The sequence below is a fragment of the Erigeron canadensis genome, chromosome 1, assembly GCF_010389155.1.
Source record: "Erigeron canadensis isolate Cc75 chromosome 1, C_canadensis_v1, whole genome shotgun sequence".
Taxonomy (NCBI): domain Eukaryota; kingdom Viridiplantae; phylum Streptophyta; class Magnoliopsida; order Asterales; family Asteraceae; genus Erigeron; species Erigeron canadensis.
The window spans coordinates 56,701,112-56,727,268 of record NC_057761.1 but is presented as its reverse complement, the minus strand read 5'-3'; the positions used below and the strand labels follow the sequence as shown (position 1 = coordinate 56,727,268).

General features: G+C 34.2%; 4 protein-coding genes across 4 annotated transcripts; all 4 read left to right on the top strand.

Moving 5' to 3' along the window:
- Positions 1–1,419: 1,419 nt before the first annotated feature.
- Positions 1,420–2,270, top strand: LOC122603932. Its single transcript, XM_043776793.1, has 2 exons — positions 1,420–1,578; positions 2,201–2,270. Exons 1-2 carry the CDS (start codon positions 1,420–1,422, stop codon positions 2,246–2,248), a joined length of 207 nt encoding a protein of 68 aa, XP_043632728.1. The 3' UTR covers positions 2,249–2,270.
- Positions 2,271–3,662: 1,392 nt separating this feature from the next.
- LOC122603923 (alkaline/neutral invertase E, chloroplastic) lies at positions 3,663–8,337 on the top strand. Its single transcript, XM_043776782.1, has 7 exons — positions 3,663–3,805; positions 4,087–4,626; positions 4,749–4,914; positions 5,337–5,548; positions 5,670–6,163; positions 6,711–6,759; positions 7,849–8,337. The coding sequence occupies exons 2-7, from the start codon at positions 4,114–4,116 to the stop codon at positions 8,173–8,175; spliced, it is 1,761 nt and encodes a 586-aa protein (XP_043632717.1). The 5' UTR covers positions 3,663–3,805; positions 4,087–4,113; the 3' UTR covers positions 8,176–8,337.
- Positions 8,338–9,317: 980 nt separating this feature from the next.
- On the top strand, positions 9,318–9,896 carry LOC122595716. The gene has a single exon (XM_043768146.1). It carries the CDS (start codon positions 9,318–9,320, stop codon positions 9,894–9,896), a length of 579 nt encoding a protein of 192 aa, XP_043624081.1.
- A 9,944-nt stretch (positions 9,897–19,840) lies between these two features.
- LOC122584466 (protein kinase G11A) lies at positions 19,841–24,687 on the top strand. Its single transcript, XM_043756626.1, has 2 exons — positions 19,841–20,407; positions 23,673–24,687. Exons 1-2 carry the CDS (start codon positions 19,878–19,880, stop codon positions 24,475–24,477), a joined length of 1,335 nt encoding a protein of 444 aa, XP_043612561.1. The 5' UTR covers positions 19,841–19,877; the 3' UTR covers positions 24,478–24,687.
- The last annotated feature ends 1,470 nt before the right edge of the window (positions 24,688–26,157 follow it).

The following is a 26,157-nucleotide window of genomic DNA, read 5'->3' as shown; positions in this document are numbered from 1 at the left end:
TTTACAGATATATTAGATCTCGATAAATGGATTAGACAATTGTTTTGTTTAGATTCTTCATAAAATGGCTTTAAAGATAATCAATTAAGTCATTGAATCATATATGTACACGTGTGTCTATGACGACTCGATGTTATCAGTGATGTATGGTTTTGTATGTATAGTGAGATTTAACAAAGTCGCGCTTAGGGCTGTAATTTGTAAATGAATCGATTGTTTGGAAAGTGCAAACAATTTTGTTTATTTTGTTTGTTTAGTGATATGATGAGAACAAATTTTTATCCTTTGTTTTTATTTGTAGCATGTGACTATGTGTATGCGTAAGTATTAGTACTGTAAATGTTTGTATTAAAATAGTAATACTTAAGCAATAGTACAAAAATTGAACATTATGTGCATCTAAATATGTTGGTCTACTTGTTCAGTTGTTTGTTATATATTGTATGTTTGATTGTTTGTATACATGTAATATGTTGGTCTACTTGTTCAGTTGTTTGTTATATATTGTATGTTTGATTGGGTGAATGTATCACCACTCTTTTTTAAATGGATGGACATGAAAAACTTGTTTTCTTTTTATTTTTGAAAGATGAAAAACTTGTATTCTTATCAAATAAAATTGTCTTCTAATGTTCTTGTTTGCTTTTTTGTTTGGAATAAATATGAACACGAAAGTCTGCTCATTTAAATGTTCATATATTTCTTCAAATAATTAAAAATAAAAGAACATGAAGAAGCCTCGTTCATGCTTGTTTACGGTGTTGGCAGTGGCGGACCCAGAACCGGAAGTGACCCGTAGCACAAGTTTTTTCCACTAAACTTGTATTGGCATAAAGTAACGATAACAACTAAATTGTTACGATTTTTAGCATTTTTTAACAGATTTTTGGCTATTTTTGATGTATGTTAAGATTTTTTGGCATTTTTAGTAGTTTTTCTTTATAACTTAGTTATACAGATACATCTTTATAAGTTTTATTGATAAAAAAATGTTTTAAAAGTTTAAAGTTGGTTACAAGACCAGTATCCCATATTTATTTGACCAGTAGCACCAATAAAAATTACATCATTTTTCAAAAAAATTTGACTACATGAATTTAGCGGACCCGTAGCCCAGACTACGCCTTAGATCAATGTAAGTCCGCCCTTGAGCCTTGGGTCATTACTTGTTTCAACTATCACAGAGGTGTATATACGTTGTCTTAAGAGCATGGTACGTTAACGCCAATGGCTGTGCTCTACCATTATTTAATCGTGACATATAGTCCTCATTAGTTTCAGCTTTTAAGAATTTCGTTGGCCTATTAAATCAAAAACTCAAGGGGTGCTAATGTATGTGATAGGATATTTTGTCTAGCCTGGCAGTAAAATTCAAGTCTAAATTTTTACTACTATCAATTAATAAATTGTTATTGCAGGATGGCAGAGGAGGCCCCTTTTAGACCAAGAGAGAAGCTCATTGAGAAACAAAGATTTTACCAGAACATCCACAACCACACTCATCTAAAGGGTCCAATGGACAAAATCACTTCAGTTGCCATCCCTCTTGCATTGGCTGGTTCTTGTTTGTTCCTCATTGTGAGTCTACTTATTCACTTGAGGCTTCACAATGGGTGGGTATGATAACGGGTCAGAAATGAGTAGTTATTGTTACAAGTTGAGTTGATATGAAACACTTTTTTAACCATAAATTTTCAGACTAGTTAGTAATAGTTGGTGTGCTATATCTGACTGGGCTATATTGTTTATCAAAAGTACACTTTTGGCTAAATGCAACACATTTGACCCATTTTGTTTTAAACAAATTCTTTTATGCATTAAATGAGTTGAATTGGGCTAAACATCTATATTACTATATAAAAATTATACCCCTATGTTGAAAAGTTTACAATTTTGAGACATAAGAAATTACCATTTTACCCTTAATTAATTAATTAACTTACACAATCATTCCATAATCTTTTAAAAGATTTTCACTATCCCTAAAAATCAAACATCTTTGTATCAATTACCAACACCACTTGACGCCGACGCCACCATATCGCAACTAATGTCATCCCCGCCGCATTGCGCGGGTACTATGCTCGTAAGTTGTATGTCAAACGATTAAATGAGTTGAATTTGGGACATAGATTCACTTTTGTTGGAATCAATATATTGTCACTTGTTTTGGAATGAAGCATTTGAATTTGTTATACAGGGACGAGGAATCTATAACATGTCTCATGGGATCGGAAAGAAGGGATAGTCATTTCTTGAAGCTTAACTTGAAGCTTAATGTGCTTGAACATTGAATAATTACTTGGTGGCAGGCTTGTTACTTGGTAATGAATTGTATGGTTTACAGCAAAGTAGCAAACTAACAAAATCGACTAAATATTTCATATGGAGTTATTTTAAGGCGTCTTAAGTTACCCACGGATTCGGAGAAAACCCGATAATATAAAACCATTGTCTCGAATATAAAACCATGGTCTTCGAAAGACAAAGTCTTTTATTATTGATATCAACTAGTTACCCACACTTCGTAGCGGTTTTGTTATGTTTAGATTTCGTTAACAGCTTACCCTAAACATAAAAAGAAATTTAAAAACAATATATTTAACATTTGATCTGAATATATTTAATCAAATATAAATAACCAATAACATTTTTTTTTGTTATTATTATGTTGGAATATATAATAACATGTTTTTGACAAACTATAAGTTTTTGTTTAATTAGAAAAAACCTTAGCAAAATAAAAACGTAGAAAAGTATCTGCTATTACGTTAATTACATAAGCAGTACGGACAAACGATCCTAAACGAACAATACCATAGCAACCGCGGTAAAATAAGAACGTATAAAAGTATCCGTTTATTATTTTGAACATGTTATTAAAATAAGTAAATAACCATAAAGTTGGACAATATTACAAATTTGCCACCGTGAACAGTATACGAAACGACATTAATATGGTATAAAACGACAACTCTTTTTTATGGTAAATGAGGTGTAGGTGAATATCAATTGAGCTAAACCAATTTTTTAAATGGCAAATTTGAGTTCATCTTGCTGTTATTTTTATATGCCTAATTTCAATCTGAAAAAATTTGTTTTGAAAAAGCCTTTTATCTTCGTTATTAAGTGTTAAAAGTATTATGGATACATAGAAAATTTAAAACCAATACCATAAAATCTCCGATCATCTAATTATTTTTTAAAAGTGTGGATCATTTGCTCGCAACGGGGGATTTAACTTACATTGTCTTAATCAATTTTATCCTAGAGAGCTCCCTATGAAAAATCCCAACTAAACATTCCGAAGGTCGAAGGTACGACATTTAATTGGGATAAAACTTTGCTCTTTCTGCAAGTGCTTCGCTGAAAGACTGTATATGTGAGATTCCTTTAAATATCATTCTCATATCTCGAACTCGATACTCCCAATATATATGTAAAGCTCATGCTCAATCAGTACATTAAGCCAATTGATAAAAACTTATACGATCTAGACACGCAAAGCCTAAAATCCCCCAGCACATTTTCATTTTCATCTCCTCCTTTGCTCCAAGTCTCCAACCAGCTCAACGTTTTTATATGACAACTTTACCCTCCCTGATATTTTCACAAATTTATAACTTTACCCTTGTTACCATTTCCGCGGAAAATCGATTAAACTAATACAGCTACTTACATAATCATCAATATCAAAAATATCTACAATCAATCTTATAATTCCGAAACCGATTCTAAATATCCCGAAATATACGCAAGTTGTCCTTCCAAAAGTTCTATTCATTTAAATTAGATACATGATTCTGTAAGTATATATCTCTTTTATTTCATCTCTTGTGTTTTTTACAGTAATCCACTGTTAACTCTTAACCTAATTCACGTTCTTATAAGTTCAGTAATATATTTATTTCATTTCAGTATTACTTGTTGTGATTTTTTGTTGATACATGTAATTATTTATTTTAACCAATTATCTATGTTCAGTAATTTATTTATTTGATATATTTCAATAGTTTAGAAGTAGTTATTTTATATGTATATGTATATGTATATCAACTGTTTGATTAATATTTGTTGTTTATGTAGGCTAGTAGATTGAACTAAGACATATATATGGTTATATATAACTCAATGGCTGCAACTTCGGAAGGTGTTCTTCAAGTTTTATGTGCTGCAAAACCTAGTATATCTAATATAACTTCAAGGCGTAAGATTTACAATAGGATCTCTGCGTTTAGCCGTAAATCGGATCGTAATGATCGGTTTAGTTGTTTGAGTTGTAAATGCCAAAAAATAGATAGTGTTCATGATGTGGTTAGTGAGAGGAGCGAAACTTTTGTTAACGGTGATGTGTCTACAAATGGTAATGGAGCGTTTAGTAGTATATTGGGATTAGATGGAATAAGTTCGTTAGAGGAAGAAGCGTGGGAGTTGTTACGGGCGTCTATGGTTTATTATTGTGGAAATCCTGTTGGAACTATTGCTGCCAATGATCCGAGTGATTCTAGTATACTCAACTATGATCAAGTGTTTATTCGTGATTTTATACCGTCTGGGATAGCTTTTCTTTTGAAAGGGGAGTATGATATTGTACGCAACTTTATCTTACACACTCTTCAGTTGCAGGTGATTTGCGCTTGCTACTCTTGTTCTTAACTAACCATTGTGGATAAACAACATTTTTTTCTTATTTATAACATACTAAATAGTGACTTGTTTTTTGTATGTATGTATATATACATATATAGAGTTGGGAGAAAACCATGGATTGTCATAGTCCTGGTCAAGGATTGATGCCTGCAAGTTTCAAAGTGCGCACTGTTCCGCTTGATGGTGATGATTCTGCAACTGAAGATATATTGGATCCCGACTTTGGTGAGGCAGCCATTGGTCGTGTGGCACCAGTTGATTCTGGTGAGTATGATTTCATCCCATTTTATATATTTCTATATCGGGTCGATTTGGTTATGTTTTATCTCTGGCTTCTCAAATGGATTAAACTAAAAGATCTAGCTAAATATGAAACAGGCCAAATGAGTCGAGCAAGCAAAAGTTCTACAAAGTGTTTTCAAATCCATCAAAGCTTCTACATCGCTTTACTAAAAGGAATTAGATTATTATCATTGTAATAATATGGGTCTTTGTAATTATATATTAACACATTAATTAGTAGAAGATTAATATAGTGCTTATGAGCCAACCCATTCAGACAATTTTGCCACCTCTACTTGCGATAGTGTGCATCCCTATCTATTAACGGCTGCTGCATGAGGTACAGGCCTAGTAGCCGCTTTTTAATTAGTTAACCACCTGACCTTAGACAATGTGTATTTCAGGATTATGGTGGATCATATTGTTGCGTGCATATGGGAAATGTACTGGGGACCTTTCTGTTCAAGAAAGAGTTGACGTTCAAACTGGAATTAAGATGATTCTAAAGCTATGTCTTGCTGATGGTTTTGACATGTTTCCAACTCTACTGGTGACTGATGGTTCTTGCATGATAGATAGACGTATGGGAATTCATGGACATCCCTTGGAAATACAGGTACTTGTTTTCAGGTTAAGGTGATTTGCAATTACCTAACCCGCCCATATTGCCACCACTTAATTTGATAATCAAAATTTAAGTTTTTGTATGAGCATTTTATTTTTATTTTCCCATCCAGGCATTATTCTATTCTGCATTACTCTCTGCGAAGGAGATGCTGATCCGTGAAGATGCATCAGCAGACCTTATTACCGCGCTTAATAATCGTCTCGTTGCATTGTCATTTCATGTTAGAGAATATTATTGGATTGATATGAGAAAGCTTAATGAAATATACCGCTACAAGACGGAAGAATATTCATACGATGCTGTTAATAAATTTAATATATATCCGGATCAAATCCCACCATGGCTAGTTGAATGGATGCCTAATAAAGGAGGTTATATGATTGGAAACTTGCAACCGGCTCATATGGACTTCCGCTTTTTTTCTCTTGGAAATTTGTGGTCTATTGTAAGCAGCCTTGCAACACCAGATCAGTCCCATGCTATTCTGGATCTGTATGACGCCAAATGGGGAGATCTCGTTGGTGATATGCCATTGAAGATCTGTTATCCTGCTCTTGATGGTCAAGAATGGCGGATTATTACAGGCAGCGATCCCAAAAACACGTAATGTCTTAGACTTGGTGTTGGTTAGATTTTATTAATCTTAAAAGCTGAAAATAAATTTTCATAGAGGTATTAAGTTGGGCGGGACAGGTCAAAACAAGTACTTTTGGTCAAGGTCGAAATGTGCCAGGTCAGAATGACCAGAATCCCTTTTTGACCATAAAGTTTAGTTTTTCTGTGAACAACTGAACATGGTTGTTTTTTTTTTAAAGCACTATATATTGTTAAAGAAAATGAGTCAAGAGGATTTATGCATTAAACACCACGGCGTCTACGCATTTGAACTGTTTGCTTTCTAAGCTAGTTTTAGTGTTCTACTTATTTCACTTTATATGGATTAAACATAACCTAAATCGACCCAATGAGCCCAAGTTGACGATAGGAATTTGGAATTAGACTCGGACAGTCCCGAGATTTTTTAATTTTTTTTAGAATTCCTCATATCCAAGGCAGCTTATCACAAGCACCCCACCCCATACGATGCAGATGTAAATGCGTCAAAGTTTTTATCTCTATTATTTCATGACATCAATTTTCTATAATGTAGGCCTTGGTCTTACCATAATGGAGGTTCGTGGCCAACTTTACTCTGGCAGGTTAGTTTCATGTTTAATTATGTATTCTTTTGCCTCTGCTTTCCTGCTAGAACTATTTCACATGATTATTTTTTAAATAAGTAGTAAACCATTAGCTATCAGTGTATCTGTAATGATGATAATGTGCATATATAATTCTAACCTGGGTCATTCAGAAAAGATAAAATTACAATTTTCATGGTGAGGAAGTATTTATTGATGTATTGTTTATTGTTTTAGCTTGATGTCATTCCCATTCTATATTATGTACTTTTTAGATCTTGGCACATAGAAATGATTTTAGTTCTTTGTTTTAATATAAAGGGGCGGCTAGGTTTTGAATCTCGACCCAACCCGAAAAAAATCAGGTTAGGGTTGTGAAATCTCGACCCGCCAACCCGCTAATCCACTAACACAAGAATTTAAATCTATATAATTTTTTTAATAGGTCGATCCACCAATCTGTTTGACCCACCAACCCACGACCCATATGACCTGTTTGACCTGAAATCAACCTGTCAACCCGCCAAACCACCAACCCATTTGACCCGCCAACCCGATTTTTTCAGGTTAGTGGGTTGGGTTAGGGTTAGAGATTTTCAACCCGCCAACCCAAACCCGAACCCATTGACAGCCCTAAAGGGGGGTCATAGCGGGACAGTTACGTTGGGTGAAGGTCCAAGATGAGTCACTTTTTTCGCTCATCTCCGAATTTCATTTACTAAGCAAAAAGTTTTATATTTAGATACTATTTATATTGATTGAAGGGTTTTAAGCATTGGATCATGACTGGTCGAGTTAACCCCGCCAACAGTTCTGTTATTTTCTTAGAGAATATTGTAATAATTATCAAATATGATCAGAAAAACCTTAATAAAGATAATCATAAAATTTCATTAAACAATTTAAACGGTTATAAGCATTCAAATAAAATTTTATTTCCACCTGTCTGGCCCGTTTTCATTATTGCTACTTTTTTGGATCTTACCAGTTTGACACCATATGATTATGAAAAAAATGCAACCTGAATGGCTCTGGTTTTCTTAAATGGGTTGGATTTGTTACCAATTGCTTGCAGTGATAATTTTTTTTGTTTGTCGTTCTACTCAGCTTACTGTTGCAAGCATAAAGATGAATAGACCCGAAATTGCTGAAAACGCTGTCAAAGTTGCAGAGAGACGGATAGCAAGAGATAAGTGGCCTGAATATTATGATACTAAAAGAGCAAGATTCATCGGGAAACAAGCCCGTCTTTTTCAGACATGGTCCATTGCTGGATACGTTGTTGCAAAACAATTGCTTGCCAATCCGGATGCTGCCAAAATCCTAGTGAACGTTGAGGATACAGAGCTCGTTAATGCTTTTTCGTGCATGATTAGTGCCAATCCAAGGAGAAAACGACCACGTAAAGGAATTAATCAGAGCTTCATAATTTAACTTTTTTATTTTGGTTTAAGATAATCAAGACGTCAACCATTTGGGACGCTTAAAGTATCTCCATACGACTATACCTAATGAGTAATGAAGTATCCTGGTATTTCACAGTTGAACCTTGTATACATTTTTGTGATATGAAATGTTACGGCTGTAAATTTTGCATCTTGTATTCTTGTGTAGTTTGTCGGACACCATTAATTTTTTTAATAGTGACTATTTGTTTTTCTTTTTTAAAAAACTAGTCGGATCATTATTATGATCTTCTCTTTAAATATATATATATTTTTCCAATTCAGACTCAGTGATGTACATAGAAATGAAACACACACGAGCAACAAAGCCACGTCACCACTCTTTTTCACAATTTGTTGTTTGATAAGAAATTTGCACCTCAACTTGTTTACATGATATGTGGCACTTAACGGTCGATGTGTCGACGCTTGGTGGCTTCACCGTCCCAGATAACCGATGTCGACCATTATATCTAAAGATACATGTAATGCATCTGAAGCTATATTACAGCAGAAAGAAAACACAATCAAAGTAAACTCTTGTACAACAAGGAGATGGAGCACAAAGATGAAAAACATATTATACAAAAGTCTTGTTCAATGCAATAAAATATAACTGAAGTTTCAAGCCAGAGATGTGAAGATTATAAGTTAGAGGGTTCACTATGTAAATATCTGTAACAAACTTATCAGATTAGTTAGAGACGGTTATTTCTTCATTTCAAGTATAAATAGCTCTTTTATTGTAATTATTAATATTAAGAATAGAAAATGGAAATTACACACACTTTTCTCTCTGAATTTCAGTTTCTGTTATGGTATCAGAGCAATCATCCATAATCTCTGATCATCATTCTCAACTTTCCGATCACCAGATTCCGCCACAGTTGATCCATCAATCTTCAAATCCTTCAATCTTACTGGTATTCCTTCAAATACTTTCTTCTTCTTCAAAGAATCCATTTCTGCAATCTTTAGAAACTTCTAGAGGTTACAAATATCATATTCTCAATCTATTCCTAACAAAATTAGGAATCAATTTCTTTTAATCCTGAAACCCTAACTTCAGAAATCTGATTTTTTTTTTTCTCAAACCCTAGAACTCACAAATTCCAATTATCTTCAATAATCATGCCGGAAACTATTACTGAATCATCCACACCACCTACATCATCAAACATGTCTGATAACATTGAATCAGTCCACCATCCCCTGTATCTCCATCCAAATGATCATCCAGGACTCATCTTGATTGCCAAGAAACTTACTGGTAATGAGAATTATAGTTCATGGAAAAGATCAATGATGATAGCATTAAGTGCTAAGAACAAACTCAAAATCATTACTGGTGAGCTTAAAGAACCTTCAACTGATTCTCCTTTGAAAGCAGTTTGGGACAGAACGAATGACATGGTAATCTCCTGGATCCTCAACTCTGTATCTGAATCAACTGGTAACAACTTAAGATTTGTTCATACTGCTTCTGCTCTTTGGAAAGAATTAGGAGATCATTATGCTCAATTAGATGGCCATAGAATGTTTCAAATAACTGCTGATCTTACACAACTTAAACAAAATAACATGAGCATAGAAGTCTATTATCAAAATATGAAAGGTTTCTGGGATGAACTTGATGCTCTTGAAGCACCTTATGACTGCATATGTAATTGTGCATGTGAAAATGGGAAAACCAATGGTGAGAGGGAATAGAGGAAAAGATTGATCCAATTCCTTATGGGACTTGATGAGTGCTACTCCAACATCAGGGGACAAATCCTATTGCAACAACCCTTACCTTCAGTTCCAAAAGCCTATGGTATGCTTAGATAAGAAGAGAAACAGAGGGAAGGGATATTACCAAAGCCATCTGTAGTCCCTACTGCCCTCTCCACTTACACTACTTCTTCATCATTTCAGAAAACTTCACCTCTCAATTCAAAGCAAAAACATCTTACATTCCAAAACCCATGGCTGATAAGAAAAGTCCTTTCAAGAAGGGTGTTTATTGTGGCCAATGTAACAGAGAAGGACATTCAAAGGAGGAATGCTACCAAATTGTTGGCTATCCACTTGGTCATCCACTTCATGGAAAGTTCAAGACTCCTCCATATCAGAAGACAAAGACTGTCAATGCCATATTTCAGACTCCTCAAAGCTCCACTGGTCTGACTCCCTTCCATAACAGTCCTCCACCCACAGAAGCTCCTGATCCAACAATGCATTGCAGGATGGATCAACTTCAGAACCAGCTCAATCAACTTATGTTGATGATGCAACAGGCTCCACATCAAACTTCTCAAGGTGATATCAACTCTACTTCCTTTTCTGACTTGGTCTATGCATTCATTTCTAGTTGCATTTATAATCTTGTTACATCATGTGCCTATGACTTAATTAGAGCTTGGATCATAGATAGTGGTGCAACTGATCATATATGTATCCCCCTTGACCTAATAACTCATATCTACACCTTACCACAACCAATCACTGTTGGACTGCCAAATGGACAAAGTGTTCAAGTGACACAAATGGGAACTGTGAAACTACAATCCAATATTATTCTCCATAATGTCCTTTACATTCCCAGTTTCACTTACAATCTAATCTCTGTAAGAAAACTTACCAAATCCACCAATTCTGCAATTATCTTCACTCATACCAACTGCTATGTGCAGGGCCCTGATGGAAATCTTCCATTTGGTTCAGTTCTTCATGGATTGTACATCTACACTCCTCCCATCTCTATCTGCAATTATGTTCTGACAAATACCAGCAACGCACACCTCTGGCATGCAAGGCTTGGTCATCCTTCCACACAAGTGCTCAAGAAAATTCCTTGTCTTTCCTCTTTTATCAAAAGTAGTGAACTACATCATTGTACTATATGTCCTCTTTCAAAACAACAACATTTATCTTTTCCTGTTAGCAACTCTCATGCTACTGAATTATTCTCTTTGATTCATGCTGATGTATGGGGCCCTTATAGGCATTCTACAATCAATAAATGTAAATATTTCATTACTATTGTTGATGATTTTTCTAGAGCCACTTGGGTTTATCTCATACCCACTAAACAACATGTATCATCCATTCTCAAACTTTTCCATTTTTATGTCAAAAACCAATTTCAGAAAACCATTAAAACCTTAAGAACTGATAATGGATCAGAATTTACAAACCATGATCTAACAAATTTTCTCCAGTCAAATGGAATTATCCATCAAACATCCTGCCCTTACACTCCACAACAGAATGCAAGGGTTGAGAGAAAACATAAACATCTTTTAGAAGTAGCCAGATCCATTCAAATTCAGGCAAACTTTCCCACTCATTTGTGGGGATAATCTGTTCTTGCTGCTACTTACTTAATCAATAGACTACCATCCACATTCTGAATTTCAAAACCCCTTATGAAATTGTATACAAAACCCCTCCTACTCTTGATCACCTCAAAATCATTGGTTGCCAATGTTTTGCTTCAATTCACACATCTGACAAATTGGCACCTAGGTCTATCCCTTGTGTTCTCTTAGGGTATCCACACACACAAAAAGGATATACCTTATACAATTTGGATACCAAAACTGTTTTTGTTAGTAGACATGTTATTTTTCATGAGACAGTCTTCCCTTTTCACCTCAATTCTCCATCTTCTTCCTCTACTTCCAACAATCAATTTCCACCAATTTACTTCCCACCACCAGATCTTTCATCTCAATCTAACACAACATCCTCTACAGCATCTTCTCCAACTCAATCTACTGATCATCCTGAACTTCCCCCAACCCCACCAACATCCAATACCTCTTCCTCTCCTCCTACACCTCCCACTTCTCCATCTGGTTCTTTTCCTCCATTACCATCACCACCTCCCATTCTTAGACAGTCCAACAGATCCAGACAATTATCAACCAAACTCAAAGATTACTCCTATACTTTACCACCATCAAATGTCCATTCTGCCTCCACCAAATATCCTCTCATTAACTATCTCAACTACACTAACCTTTCTAATAAATCCCTTAAACTGATCAATCTCATCAATGCACATACTGAACCACATACCTATCTTCAAGCTTCTAAAGACCCTAAATGGTTAGAGGCCATGACACAAGAAATTAATGCATTAGAATTGAATAATACATGGACTCTTGTCACTTTACCACCAGGACAACACCCAATTGGATGTAAGTGGGTATTCAGAATAAAACACAGAGCTGATGGCAGTATTGAGAGATACAAGGCCAGACTTGTAGCTCAAGGATTCACACAGAGGGAAGGGATAGATTACAAAGAGACTTTTGTCCCTGTTGCCAAGATGGTAACTGTTAGAACCCTACTTGCAGTAGCTATCCAGAAAGATTGGTTGATAGAACAATTAGATGTGAACAATGCCTTCCTACATGGTGATCTTCATGAAGAAGTCTACATGGCCATTCCTAAAGGATATCATACTGATTTACCTTTTTCTACAGTTTGCAAGCTAAATAAGTCCCTTTATGGTCTTAAACAGGCTAATAGACAATAGTTTAACAAGCTCACATCATTTCTGTCATCCCTTGGTTTTGTTCAAAGCTATGCAGACACCTCCTTGTTCACTTTCAGCAAAGATACATCTTTCTTGGCACTTCTAGTGTATGTTGATGATATCCTTATCTGTGGTACTACTCAGTCATTGATAGACTCTGTAAAAGATAAATTGCATCAACAATTTAGTATCAAAACCTTGGGTCCTCTTCATTACTATCTTGGAATTGAGTTTTTGAGAAACTCCAGTGGTTTAGCAATGACACAGAGGAAATATGCACTTGACCTCTTGGAACATGCTCAATTACAAGATATCAAGCCTGCAATTACTCCAATTGACCCATCCTTCAAACTGCATGCTACTTCAGGGGAACCACTTGCAGATTCTTCTCTTTATAGAACCCTTGTGGGAAAACTCATTTATCTTACAATTACTAGACCAGATCTCTCCTTTGCTGCCCAATTACTGAGTCAGTTCACTCATTCTCCAACAACTGATCACATGAAGGCCCTGACAAGAGTACTGAGATATATCAAATTGAACCCAGGACAAGGCCTCTTCTTCCCTAAACTCAATACCTTGGAGCTCACAAATTTCTGTGATAGTGACTGGGCAAGCTGCCAAATGTCAAGGAGATCTGTCTCAGGTTTTGCCATCTTTCTTGGCTCTTCTCTCATTTCCTGGCAATCTAAGAAACAGACTGTTGTCTCTCGTTCATCAACCGAGGCTGAATATCGAGCAATGGCAGACAGTACATGTGAAATAACTTGGCTTACATGTCTTCTCAAGGATCTACAGATTCAAATCCCTACTCCTATTCTCATGCTCTGTGACAATGCCTCAACTATTGCTTTAGCCTCTAATCCTGTTCATTATGCACGTACTAAACATATTGAACTTGACTGTCACTTTGTTCGAGAGAAGATCAGAAATGGCCAAATTTATCCTCAGTTTATTCCCTCCAAGTCTCAAGTAGCAGACATCCTCACCAAAGGCCTTCCAAAATCTCTGCATTATTCTTGTCTTTCCAAGTTGAGCTGTTGTAATCCTTACAATATCTCAACTTGTGGGGGGGATGAAGATACATGTAATGCATCTGAAGCTATATTATAGCAGAAAGAAAACACAATCAAAGTAAACTCTTGTACAACAAGGATATGGAGCACAAAGATGAAAAGCATATTATACAAAAGTCTAGTTCAATGCAATAAAATGTAACTGAAGTTTCAAGCCAGAGATGTGAAGATTATAAGTTAGAGGGTTCACTATGTAAATATCTGTAACAAACTTATCAGATTAGTTAGAGACGGTTATTTCTTCATTTCAAGTATAAATAGCTCTTTTATTGTAATTATTCATTTTAAGAATAGAAAATGGAAATTACACACACTTTTCTCTCTGAATTTCAGTTTCTGTTAATATCCACCGGCGTGATGGGAGCATTGTTAATGTGCAATACCACCCTCATCAAGAAATCAACTCAAATAGGGTTCTTTATTTTCAGATTTTTTTTTTCTGTGAAAAAATTAATGTAATGCAACTTTTGATCAATTTATAACAATGCAAAAATGTTGTACAAGTTAACAATATATAATTTTGGGATAAACAAAATAATTTATGATAACATCACGGCCTTTTTCTTATTGGGTAATGGGTATTGGGTATGGATTTTAGCAAGGTATCGTGAGGTGAGGTTTAATTGTTGGAGCATTTGTAGCTGGCGCTCACCATGGCGATGTGTTACGTACTTACGGCCATTCAAAAAAAAAGTGATGTGTTGCGTCAATATCATCTAGCAAAGTTAGGGTGATGTCATCCCTTTCACTCACCACTCACTCTCAACTAATCACGTTATGTCACCTCAAATCTACCACTCACCCAAATTTTGTTGGCATCACCACCACTCACTACAATTTTATTTTTATTTTTAAACTATTTTTTCGTTAATAATAATATTTCATTTTTTAAATTACATTGATTAAAACTTAAGAATAATAGTAAGAATATATATATAAAATAAGGATCCTAAATAATAATATAATTAATTCATGGTAGTTTGGAAAAGAATACTCGTACTAAAAACGAAAATAGTGAATATATCTTTGACTTTGTGTCATCTTCTTCACAGATGAAGGCATGAAGCAGCCACACATGTCTGTAAATATATATCTTATATACACAGGTTTTTAGGTTAAAAAAAAAAAAACCTCATCTAGCCGTTAACCCCCTCCAACGGTCATTTTCGCCTCACCTTCCACGCGAGTGGAAGTTCCACCCATATTTCACCACCCGTGCATGGTTCACCGTCGGCGGCGGTGTTCCACGAGTGGTCGGCCGAACCACTCACGTTTAATCCGAGTGATGCCAACACCCTTATAATATTCATAACAATAACGACTTCATACTATAACAATTACATCTATATATTAAAATAAAACATTTTTAATGTATAGATAAAAAAAACAAAATAAACTTTGAAAACCTTAAAATAAACGACCAAAAAAAAAATACAATTACCAAAAATAAAAATAAAACAATTGAGCAACCATGAAATATTATGACTATATAAAAATGATGGGGTTGAGTATTGTAAAACATGTATTAAAGTAAAAGAAATAAGACAAAATCTTAACCCTTAGATCATTGTTAAAGTGATGCACGAAGATTCACGAAGCAATTGATGCACGATGGTTAAAGTAAACTCACGCTGATTGTCTTCATTCATGAGAGCATCTTACCCACATCAGGATTTGAATCCAAGACCTTTCGGTCTCAAACTTCACTATATAGTGATCCATCCGTTGACAATTTGTTAGAAAGCCAACACAAAATTAATTTTGTTTTTACATGGTTCTCAGAACAAATAATAATAATAATCTCGGTTTCGACAAAATGACGTCAGGCCAATGATCCGACTTCTATGCGGGTCGTGTAATGGACAACCACACGATGTTAGGTTATGGCTTTCGATGTCGTTCACCCAATCCCCTACTACATACCGTTAGTGTGATTGCTTGTTGATGTGGAAACAAATAAGGCTTACAATTTGTTTTAAATTGTTTTCTACTACGTTGTCGTAAGTAAAGATGGCAAAAAAAACCGATTAAACGGGGCAACTCAATACCCTATCAGAATACCCGATATCCAAACTCATTCGGGGCAGGGATCGAGGCATGTCTATCCCGACTCGACTCGACCCAATATATCCATATACTTATAAGTGATATTAGCTATGGGTTGGATCGGGTCTTGGGCATAATTTTATCCCCGATAAGGTACCATATGGGTATCAGGTCGGATTCGGATAGCATATTCCTTATTTGGTTCTGGTTCAGGTTTGAGAATACCCATCTCGAACCAGACTCAATGTCATTCCTAGTCACAAGTTAATTTAAGTCTTAATTCAATGTCCAGTTAAAATTCAAATTTTATGAAGTACTCCGTACATAATATAGTTTTTGAATACGAAAACGGCAGATAGGATGTTTGAAAATTGAAATAAAGAAAAAATTTAATGCAAAAGGCCAAAAGCTAAAAGGAATAAAAATGGTACAAGTGGAACAGCATGGTTTTATCACCACTTCGGTTAAAGAAATAAATGAAGATTGCGAGGTGTAAGGGATGGGTCATCATCTTATCATGCATAATTTAAGGTACAAGTAACTTCTGAACCTTATGGTCCACATATATCATATTTGTGCTCTAATCATGGTGTTTGATTAAGTATCTATTAAGTATTAATGGGCATCAACGTATTGAGAAGTTATATTTATACCACTTCTTTTTATATATATACATTATTAATTTGTATAGTCAGCTGTAAAAGTTATATATTGTCATACATTAAACACAAATCGTGGTACAAATATCACCTTCTCACGTAATACTCCGGTGGCAATATGATGGTGACGATATTGGAGACGAGTGTAAGTAATTGATGTAAAAGGGATCATGTGTATTGTAAATGTTAGACGATACATAATATAAATAAGTAAGAGATGTATATTTGTCATTTCGCATGTTCCAAAAGTTAAACTTTTTTAACATGGACTCTATAATTTATTATAGTATTATAGATATATAGAAGTATAGATATGCACATGGTTGTAAAAAATCAACCAATACAACGATTTTTTAGAATCAAATCGTGAACCGCCCAAGTGATCATCCGAGTTTGCTATAATCGGACTAAAAACTAAAAATCGACCAGCATTACAGCCTCGGGTCTAGTCAACTCTCATGTGTATTGATCAAGAATCGGTGGTCAACATACAGTCGAATATTTTTTTTAAGCTTGGTTGAATTATGTTATTGCATGTGGACAATATGTTCAAACTGAATAATTATGTTATGTTTAAGTTTGAAGTTATATATATGTTTTTAATTCATACATAACAAAATCTAATCCGTTTTTTCCCCGACCCGACCCGATTCTTAAAAAGTTATGACTCCCTCCTCAACGATCCGATCTCGAATAGTTTTCATGTGATATTAGCTATCACCTATTATCAATTATAAGTATATAAATATAAGTATTAGGGATAAAAAGTTCTGTAATCTGGTATATGCATCTCAAATCTAAAGTTCTGGATGAAAATTATATATGTTTTATCAAATTAATCTAACAAACTCTATAAAATCGAAATAAAATAAAATTATGAAATAAAATTAATAGATTACTTTTCATGTGATCAAGTTAAAAAGAAGATTATTACGTTGACTTTTGAAAAATATATATCATTTCTCAATTATAAATAAGTGATTTGTATCTATATGTTATCCTAATCATATCATATTCATATTCATATGATTCTATATATGAGTAACTTAAAATATGAGATAGAATGAAGTGCGAAAAAGTTGATACGTATACACATTATCATTTTTATCATTTTATTTATCAAAAAAAGATGAAACGAAAATGTTATCATTTTTATGATAAAAAAATAATTCAAAAAACACAATTAATTTCATTCTAATTGAGAACACAGATACGATATAAATTTTTTCTAACAAAAAAAAGACATTTTCCTAGCATGAATCCAAATTTACTACCGGCACAAATTGTTTTGTAAAGTTGATAGAGCTTTTAATTTATGCTATGAATTTAAATCTCATCATCAACATTAAATCTTAAATACATGAACCCATTAATGTTTGATACGAACCCGTGGGATATCTAGCATCTTTGGTTTTAATGCTGCCCGATAATTGGTTTATCTAAAATAAAAATATTAAAATTGTTTTGAATTTGAATATTTGTTCGAATTGGACCATTACCTACGATTGTTTAATTGCTACCCAACCTTATTTTTCACAAGTCGGTATCAAATTTAAATGTTAACCGTTAGGCATCATCAAAATGGTACTCATATTGTAAAGTTTATTTATTTCGTATTCATATTTATGTGCCTTAATGTAGGCCGGGACCTATCAATCTGATCAATCTTTTGATAAAAGGCTATGTTTGTTTTTTAAGTGGTTGGTTTTTGAATCTAAATATTATTTTAAAATATTTAGAGATGGCTTATATTCTTAAAAATAAATAATATTTTATTGAAATTTTTTAGTTTTAAATGAAATGTTATAATTTTATTAAAATTTTTTTATTTAATATAAATATAAATAAATTTGAGTTGAAAGAAATTTAAATGGGCATCAGTGAAATGATTGAAAAAATCGATTAGGAAGACGAAAGAACTAGAGTGCTGAAATGAGTTGACAGAATCCTGTTAAAATCTTATATGGTTTGTCAAAATTATTACTTAACATAAATAATAACATAAATTACGTATGTTGTTTTAGGGATGTGCAAATGACCCGACCCGTGAAAACTCGGCTCGGTCCGCGACCCGCGAATGCATGAAAATCGAAATCGTGACCCGGCCCGTGAAGGTCCAGACCGGTTCGGGTCGGGTCGGGTACGGGCTGGTCGCGAGTTTCCTTCCCTTTTTTTTCGGTTTTTGCCTTCACCCGATCCGGCCGGCCCGGCCCGCGTGACCCGTGACCCGCGAAAACCATAAATGCGTGACCCGTGACCCGACCCATTTGAGCTTCGGGCGGGTCGGTTCGGGCTGGTTCCAGGTCAGACGCGGATCAACGATTTTTTTGCTCATCCTTATGTTATTGTGATAAAAATAGTCACAAATAAAGAATTATCTAAAGAAAACATATATGAATTTTGTTTGGCCATATAATTTACTGTTAATTTATTTAATTTAAGTTAATAGGAATAGTCTTTTTTTTAAAGGTGAGTTTCGAAAACATCCAACTCATTATACAAGACCATTCAGTTTAGATTATATTAGCTTAACTAGGTTTACGGTTATAACAGTGTGAATTTTCAGGAACACAACAACAATAACAACTGTACCCAATCTCTGAGTGAGGTGTGGGAGAGGTGAGCTGTAAACAGTCTTACCTCTACCCAAAGGTAGAGAGACTGCTTCCATAAAGACCTCCGGTCAGGAAGATGTAAAAGTCGTAAAAGGATAAAGAGTTCATACCTGTCTGTCGATAACAAGATAAGACGATAAACCTGTCAGCTGGGTCCGCTGGGTATGACTACCTTAAGAGTAGGTAAGGGTAGCCAACGTATGTCCTAACAAATACCTTAGCACAATACATAAACTCTAGCAACCCTAGGACGCAAATAACAGCATAAAATGTAGGAACATAATAAACCAAGTCTTCGACAAGGAACACAAACAGAGGGAACGTAAACCGCCAGAACAAACAAGCCTATACATAAGAATTGACTAAAAACTAAGAGGATTAAACTATTTCTAAACAACCTACGGAGCAAAGTACAACACAAAGAATTTGTCAGCTACAAGACTTGGAGTAAGTTATGAAGACTTGAAGAGGACATCCCGTATCTCGAGTAACTAGAGTAGCCTAATTTACGTAATAACTAAACTAATAATCTAAGACAATATATTCTAAACCTTTCGTGGTCATATATATATATATATTTTTTTTAATTAAAAATACACCCTTAATTTTTTTTTCTGTTTATTATTTTTTTCAAAAATATTACTCGAAGTAGGGCCATTGCTATTCCAAGTCATCTTCCCCCTTTAAATTCCACATCAAAAAGCCAACTCTCAACCTCACATACAAATATACAATACACATTTTCGGTCTTCACTCTCACTCCGAAAATGGAACCACCACCACCGCCGCCGACATTCCTTGACGACCTAACCGAAGACTTCCTCAGCGTCAGTTTTAACTCAACCACTACCAATAACCGCAGCACGAGCACCAGCTCCGGTTCCGAAACCACCACCACCACCGCCGCCACTAAACCTCACAGTACTCCTTCCACTGGAAACCTAACCCTAACCGACATCCAATTCCTTCACCGTCTCGGCGCCGGCGACATCGGTTCCGTTTACCTAGCCAAACTAAAATCCTCACCTCCGGCGTCTTCCACTACCACATCCGCCGCCACGTTGTTCGCCGTGAAAGTGATGGATAGGAAAGAACTAGCCAGCCGGAATAAGGAACGGCGAGCGGTGATAGAACGAGAGATACTAGAAGTTGTGGATCATCCGTTTTTACCGAATTTGTACGCGTCTTTAGAATCACCGAAATGGTTGTGTTTGGTTACGGAGTTTTGTTCCGGTGGCGATCTTCATATTCTCCGGCAACGCCAACTGTATAAACGGTTTCCTGAATCTGCTGTAAGGTATAATCGCTTTTTACCATTAATAAATCGGTTATTTTGTGTAATGAATTTAAGTATATGTTATTGCAATTTTTTTCAATAATGAAAATGAAAAATAAAAGCTGGCTGATAAAAACTACATACTGTATATATGCATGTCTTTTCAAATGCAAGTTAGATTCGTAATTACGGTGTTAGGCCTGTTTGCTCCGGCTCTTTCAATAGCCATAGGGATGTTTGCATGTGCCTTGTAGGACCCACGACATTTTACGTGATCTTTTTTAGATAAAAGCGCCAGGTTTAATAAGATTTTACCTATACATTTTCACTTAATCAAATCATGGTCATCTTGTTTGTCGATTTGAGGTTACTTTCTTTTGGGACGAAATTCGGGATTAAGATTTTTTAATACTCGTATAGTGTATATATGGTCAATGATAGAATTTGAACACTTTTTTGGGGATTATTGGTTATTATGTGTGAAAAATAACATAATTTAAGATTTTGATGAAGGGTAATAATAATATATAGGTCTGCCTATAAATATTCTGTTAAAAAATGTCATTTGTCTATTCTTTTTAAAAACTTTCTAATATACATTACATAAGTAAAACAAATAATAAGATGATAGAACATACACATGATAATCCTAAAGTTAGATCTATGGATGATCAACCATATAAATCAAGATAACGATTTGACTAAACATCGATATGACAATGTAACTCAATCTAACATGCTAAAATAAAGAAAATCAAATAAAACCCCACCAACACAACACATTGAGATCCTTACAACCTTCATATAGAGACTTTTTTTACACACAAAATTACTATTTCACTGTGAATTCATTTACACAAACATTTTCCTATCTTTTAAGGGATAACTCTACTACCCCATTTGCATCAATTATCCTTACATCAATTACTTATATTACTTAACACTACAACTACCACCATTAGTTGCCGACAACGCCATCAATCTCCGCCTACACCACACAATCGGTAATACCGTCGTCGCATATTGCATGTGCGTGTTCCTCTCAAGTGAATCTTACCATACTATCCAACCGAGTAATGACAATATTAAAAAAATAGACAACTCAAATCAAAATGCCTTAGAAATGTATCCACCTCATCTTTTGAAATATGACCCGGTAATTGAATATATTTTTTTTAGGAATTTATATGATCACTGAGGGGTAAGAGTATAGTGCCTCAAATTGGCTTTTTGGCAAGTTTAAGTCCTATAAGTGTATGCTATGTGTACTTGTCGATTTTTTGCCAAACTTTGTCAATTCCTTGCCAAAAATCATGGTGTAGTGTCAAAACTAGTCAATTCTTGCCAAAGGAAAAAGACAAAAAAAAAAAAAAAAGGTCATGAAAGAAGCTCCCAACGCACACTAGCATCAGTCAAAACTAGCCGATGTAACTTGTCAAAAATTGTCGATGCATGTGCTATAGGCTTGCCAAAAAGCCGATGCTAACCGATCCTTTTTGCCGATAAAATCTGCCGACTACACCCTGAAGTAAAGTTGATTAGATTAGATAGATTAGGATTAGTTAAGTACAAAAGATTATGCAAGTTAAATGATTGAAAAGACAATTACCACTGTCATTAGTCTATTTTTGCTAGCCTATACCGTTTGGACTTTGTCAGAATGTGATACGTGACTGACTGGTCAAAATAGTACAAGTTTTTAATGCAATTGTACAATAACCTTATGGTAAAAACATAATATGGACACCTTTGTATCATTATTTTTCTTGGATATAAACTGTACTTATATTTATAATTGGGTAATGATTAATCCTCCTAAATTGTTAGCCTAAAAATTCTCCTAATTAATAGGATTGTGACATGTGGAAAATCAGGGGGTGAGATTAGGAAAGAGAATCAGTAGATTCCATGTGTTAACAAGTGGATATATTAAGAGGATTTTTAAGAGGTTTGGTTAGGAGGATTTATCATTTTCTTTTATAATTTATAATTTATATTGTAAGAATATATAAGAATGTCCCACGTGAGATGCAAAGACAAAGAAGGTGAATAGTGTTTCGTGATAATACATGGTCTATCTAGTTCACGTGAGCTTTGTTAAAAGTCAAACCGTCGTGGCCTTAATGCATATATATCGTGGGTCATTCATATGGAACGACTGAACGATACTTGTTCTATGAAAGTACAAAATTAATTGAGATAGGGAAGTTACCCACCTACTACAGTACTTATGCCTGATCATTATGTGTGTTTTTTTTTTTAAGATCAAACGGAAATAGCTAGTGTAATTAAATAAAAAATCAAGCTTTCCCAAGCTTATATTCTTATGTTGATAGCTAAAGATTAGATATACCAATCATTTTCAAGAAGATATAGAAGTAAAAGGACAAACACAAAAGGAATGCAGGGTAGTTTAAAAGCGTCACTAAGCTGTAAAATCAAGTAGTGAACTGGTGGGAAGGAGATTTCTTCAAGCTGAAACAACTTGATAGGTCAAGTTAGAAGAATTATGGCCCTTTGATTCAAGATTCAATAATTTATCATTGAATCTTGGCTTTTGATTTTAATCCAAGGGTCATGATTCTTCTAACTTGACTCAAGTTAGTATTATAACTTGAGGGAATCCTCATCCGAACTGGTGATATTGGTTCCAAATAAAAAATGTTTGTATTAATTATAGCAAATGTGATCGAGGTTGTTCCTTTTTAATACTTTGTAGCAAGGGATAACCCTTTTATAAAACTTTTTAAAGAGTTTCACGGGTCCTTAAATATGATTGACGAAAAATATGCTACAAAGTTTTAAATAATTCATGTAGGTTGGGAAAGTTATATTATAGCATTAGGTATGACATGTGGGGAAGGATTGCCCAAATGATGCATGAAATAATTGGGTTTTTTTGAATAATGATAAAAGGGAAACACCAAACAAGAAAAATTTGTCCTTGTGACAGACATAAAAACCGAAGGACCTCAATGACTATATAGAACTAACTGCCATCAATTTGGTTCCCTAACAAAACTACATACGTGTTTTAAGCATATGCTAATACTATTACATGATCTTGTGATGTAATTATCAGCTTGAATCAAATCATATTCTATACATCTGCTCAACAACTATCATCAGATTATTAAGATTTCACATGTACTTAATTAATAAATGGTAATGTAGCACATGATCTTGTTTTTCAAGTTTTTAGCTTGTACTGTATCTTCTTTTAATTTAATAATTATCGGATACTTGGGATATTAATCTAATCTACTAATATATCACGCGTTTACAGGTTTTATGCATCTGAAGTGACTGTAGCTCTCGAATACCTTCACATGTTGGGAATTGTTTACCGTGACCTAAAACCAGAAAACGTTTTGGTCCGATCAGATGGTCACATCATGCTCACTGATTTTGATCTCTCCTTGAAATGTGACCTCTCCGTGTCAACCCCGGCCCAAGTTTATCCCAATCACAACCAATTAAACCCGCTACCACGGACTAATCAGTGCCTTCTTGGCCCACCCAAATTCACCTCTTCTTCTTGCATTCTTCCCAATTGCATTGTCCCCTCAGTCTCTTGCTTCAACCCTAAACGCAAACGCAAGAAGAAACCCATAAACCATAATGGACCCGAGTTTGTGACAGAGCCTGTGGATGTTCGGTCAATGTCGTTTGTTGGGACCCATGAGTATCTAGCACCAGAAATTGTGTCCGGTGAGGGACATGGTAGTGCCGTTGATTGGTGGACCTTAGGAATATTCATATATGAACTATTTTATGGCGTCACACCTTTTAAAGGGATGGACAATGAGCTTACTCTAGCCAATATTGTGGCACGGGCTCTTGAGTTCCCTAAAGAACCCGTGATCCCAGCTACAGCTAGAGACCTAATATCTCAATTGTTAGTTAAGGATCCTGACCAACGTATGGGGTCCACAATGGGTGCATCAGCCATCAAACATCATCCGTTTTTCAATGGGGTCAATTGGGCACTCTTGAGATGTACACCACCGCCGTTTGTCCCTCCACCTTTTAGCTACAAAGACGTTGCAGTGGATGACGGTTGCCCTGGTACACCGGTGGAATACTATTAGCATAAAATATTAATCGGAGTTTCCTATGTAGTCTGTATTTTGGTGCAACCAAATTTTAATTCGGTTCAGACACGATGGTAATGGGATCAAAGTTTGTTCTATGGGCCGGTTGCATTTTACAAAAGTATATACATAATTTCAAGCTCGGTTATGTGGAAGGCAAACTTTAACTTAGAAGAGATTGTTATATCTACAATCTTCTATTAAACATATTTCGGGTCTCATTATCTATCTATTATCTATATATAATGCGCTCATCTTGGTCACAACAATACGACTTTTATTTTATACCAAAATTTTTTAACAATGCACCTATCAAAATCAATCATAATCTCATAAGAATGTCTATTAAACATAATCTCAAAATTAATAAATGGGCCCCTAAAATCCCGATATTTAAATAAACGTCTAATTAGAGATAAGATAAAACATAGAAAGATCCTTTAAAATATATATAGAAATAAAGTAAATGACAAGCAAGAAGTAAATTACAAAAATAATATAGGAGTGTTGACCCACTTGACCATTTTTGTTCATTTTAATAGTGACAGTTATGATTACATAAACGATATTTATAAGATAATAATCAAAATGTTTGAACAAACTAGGAGGTTGTATGAATCATGAATAGATTTTAGGAGGCATTTGATGCGTTCCCCTGTTACTTTTGATTTCACACAATAAATATAACAAAACTAGTTTATAACCCGTATGAAACGCGGGAGAACCATATAAAAATAGTTAAATTTGTATATATATAAAAAAAAATCATAATTAGAATATGAAGAATCAATCATAATCATCATATTAAAAAATCAAGAATCTATAAACTTAAGCTTGTAAATAAAAATGTTTCGTAATAAAAATAAATATTTTCTTTAATTACCTTATTTATCTTATATTTTAATCATCTTGTTAAAAAAAACCCTTTTTACAATATAAAGGATCGATCATAATCATCATATTAAAAAAATCACGAATCTATAAACTTGTAAATAAAAACCCTCATTAAAATATGGATTGGAGTTATAGAAAAAAAAAATCGTTAGTTAAATTTGTATATATAAAAAACTGGCAAAAAAAAGTTAAAACTAAAAGTTATAAAAGACAAAAAGAAGAAAAAATGTACCGTAATAAAAAAATATTTTCTTTAATTATCTTATTTATCTTGTATTTTAATCATCTTGTTAAAAAAAAACCCTAATTAGAATATGAAGGATCGATCATAATCATCATATTAAAAAATCAAGAATCTATAAACATGTAAATAAAAACCCTCAATAAAATATGGATTGGAGTTAAGAAAAAAAATCATTTAAATAAGCATTTCTCATATTGTTTTGTTATTAGAATATTGGACATGATTGTTTTGTAATCTATATTGCTTTGTTATTAAAAAAATCGTTTAATTCGTTTGATCGTAGTTTCTCATGTTACTTGCAATCTATATTGCTTACAATTTATATTATGAAAAAAATAGTGAAAAGTTGCAAAAGGTCAAAATGTATGAATATTTAAATAAAATAATGGAATTTGAAGGACTAAAATCGTCTTTGACTAAAAGTCTAGTCAAAGATGATGTAATCATTTTGATCCAAAGGTGAAAAATAAAAGAAGAACTTCAATGTAGGGTCTAGATTTTTCAATTTTCTAATTAAGAGTTCTCTTTTAATATATATA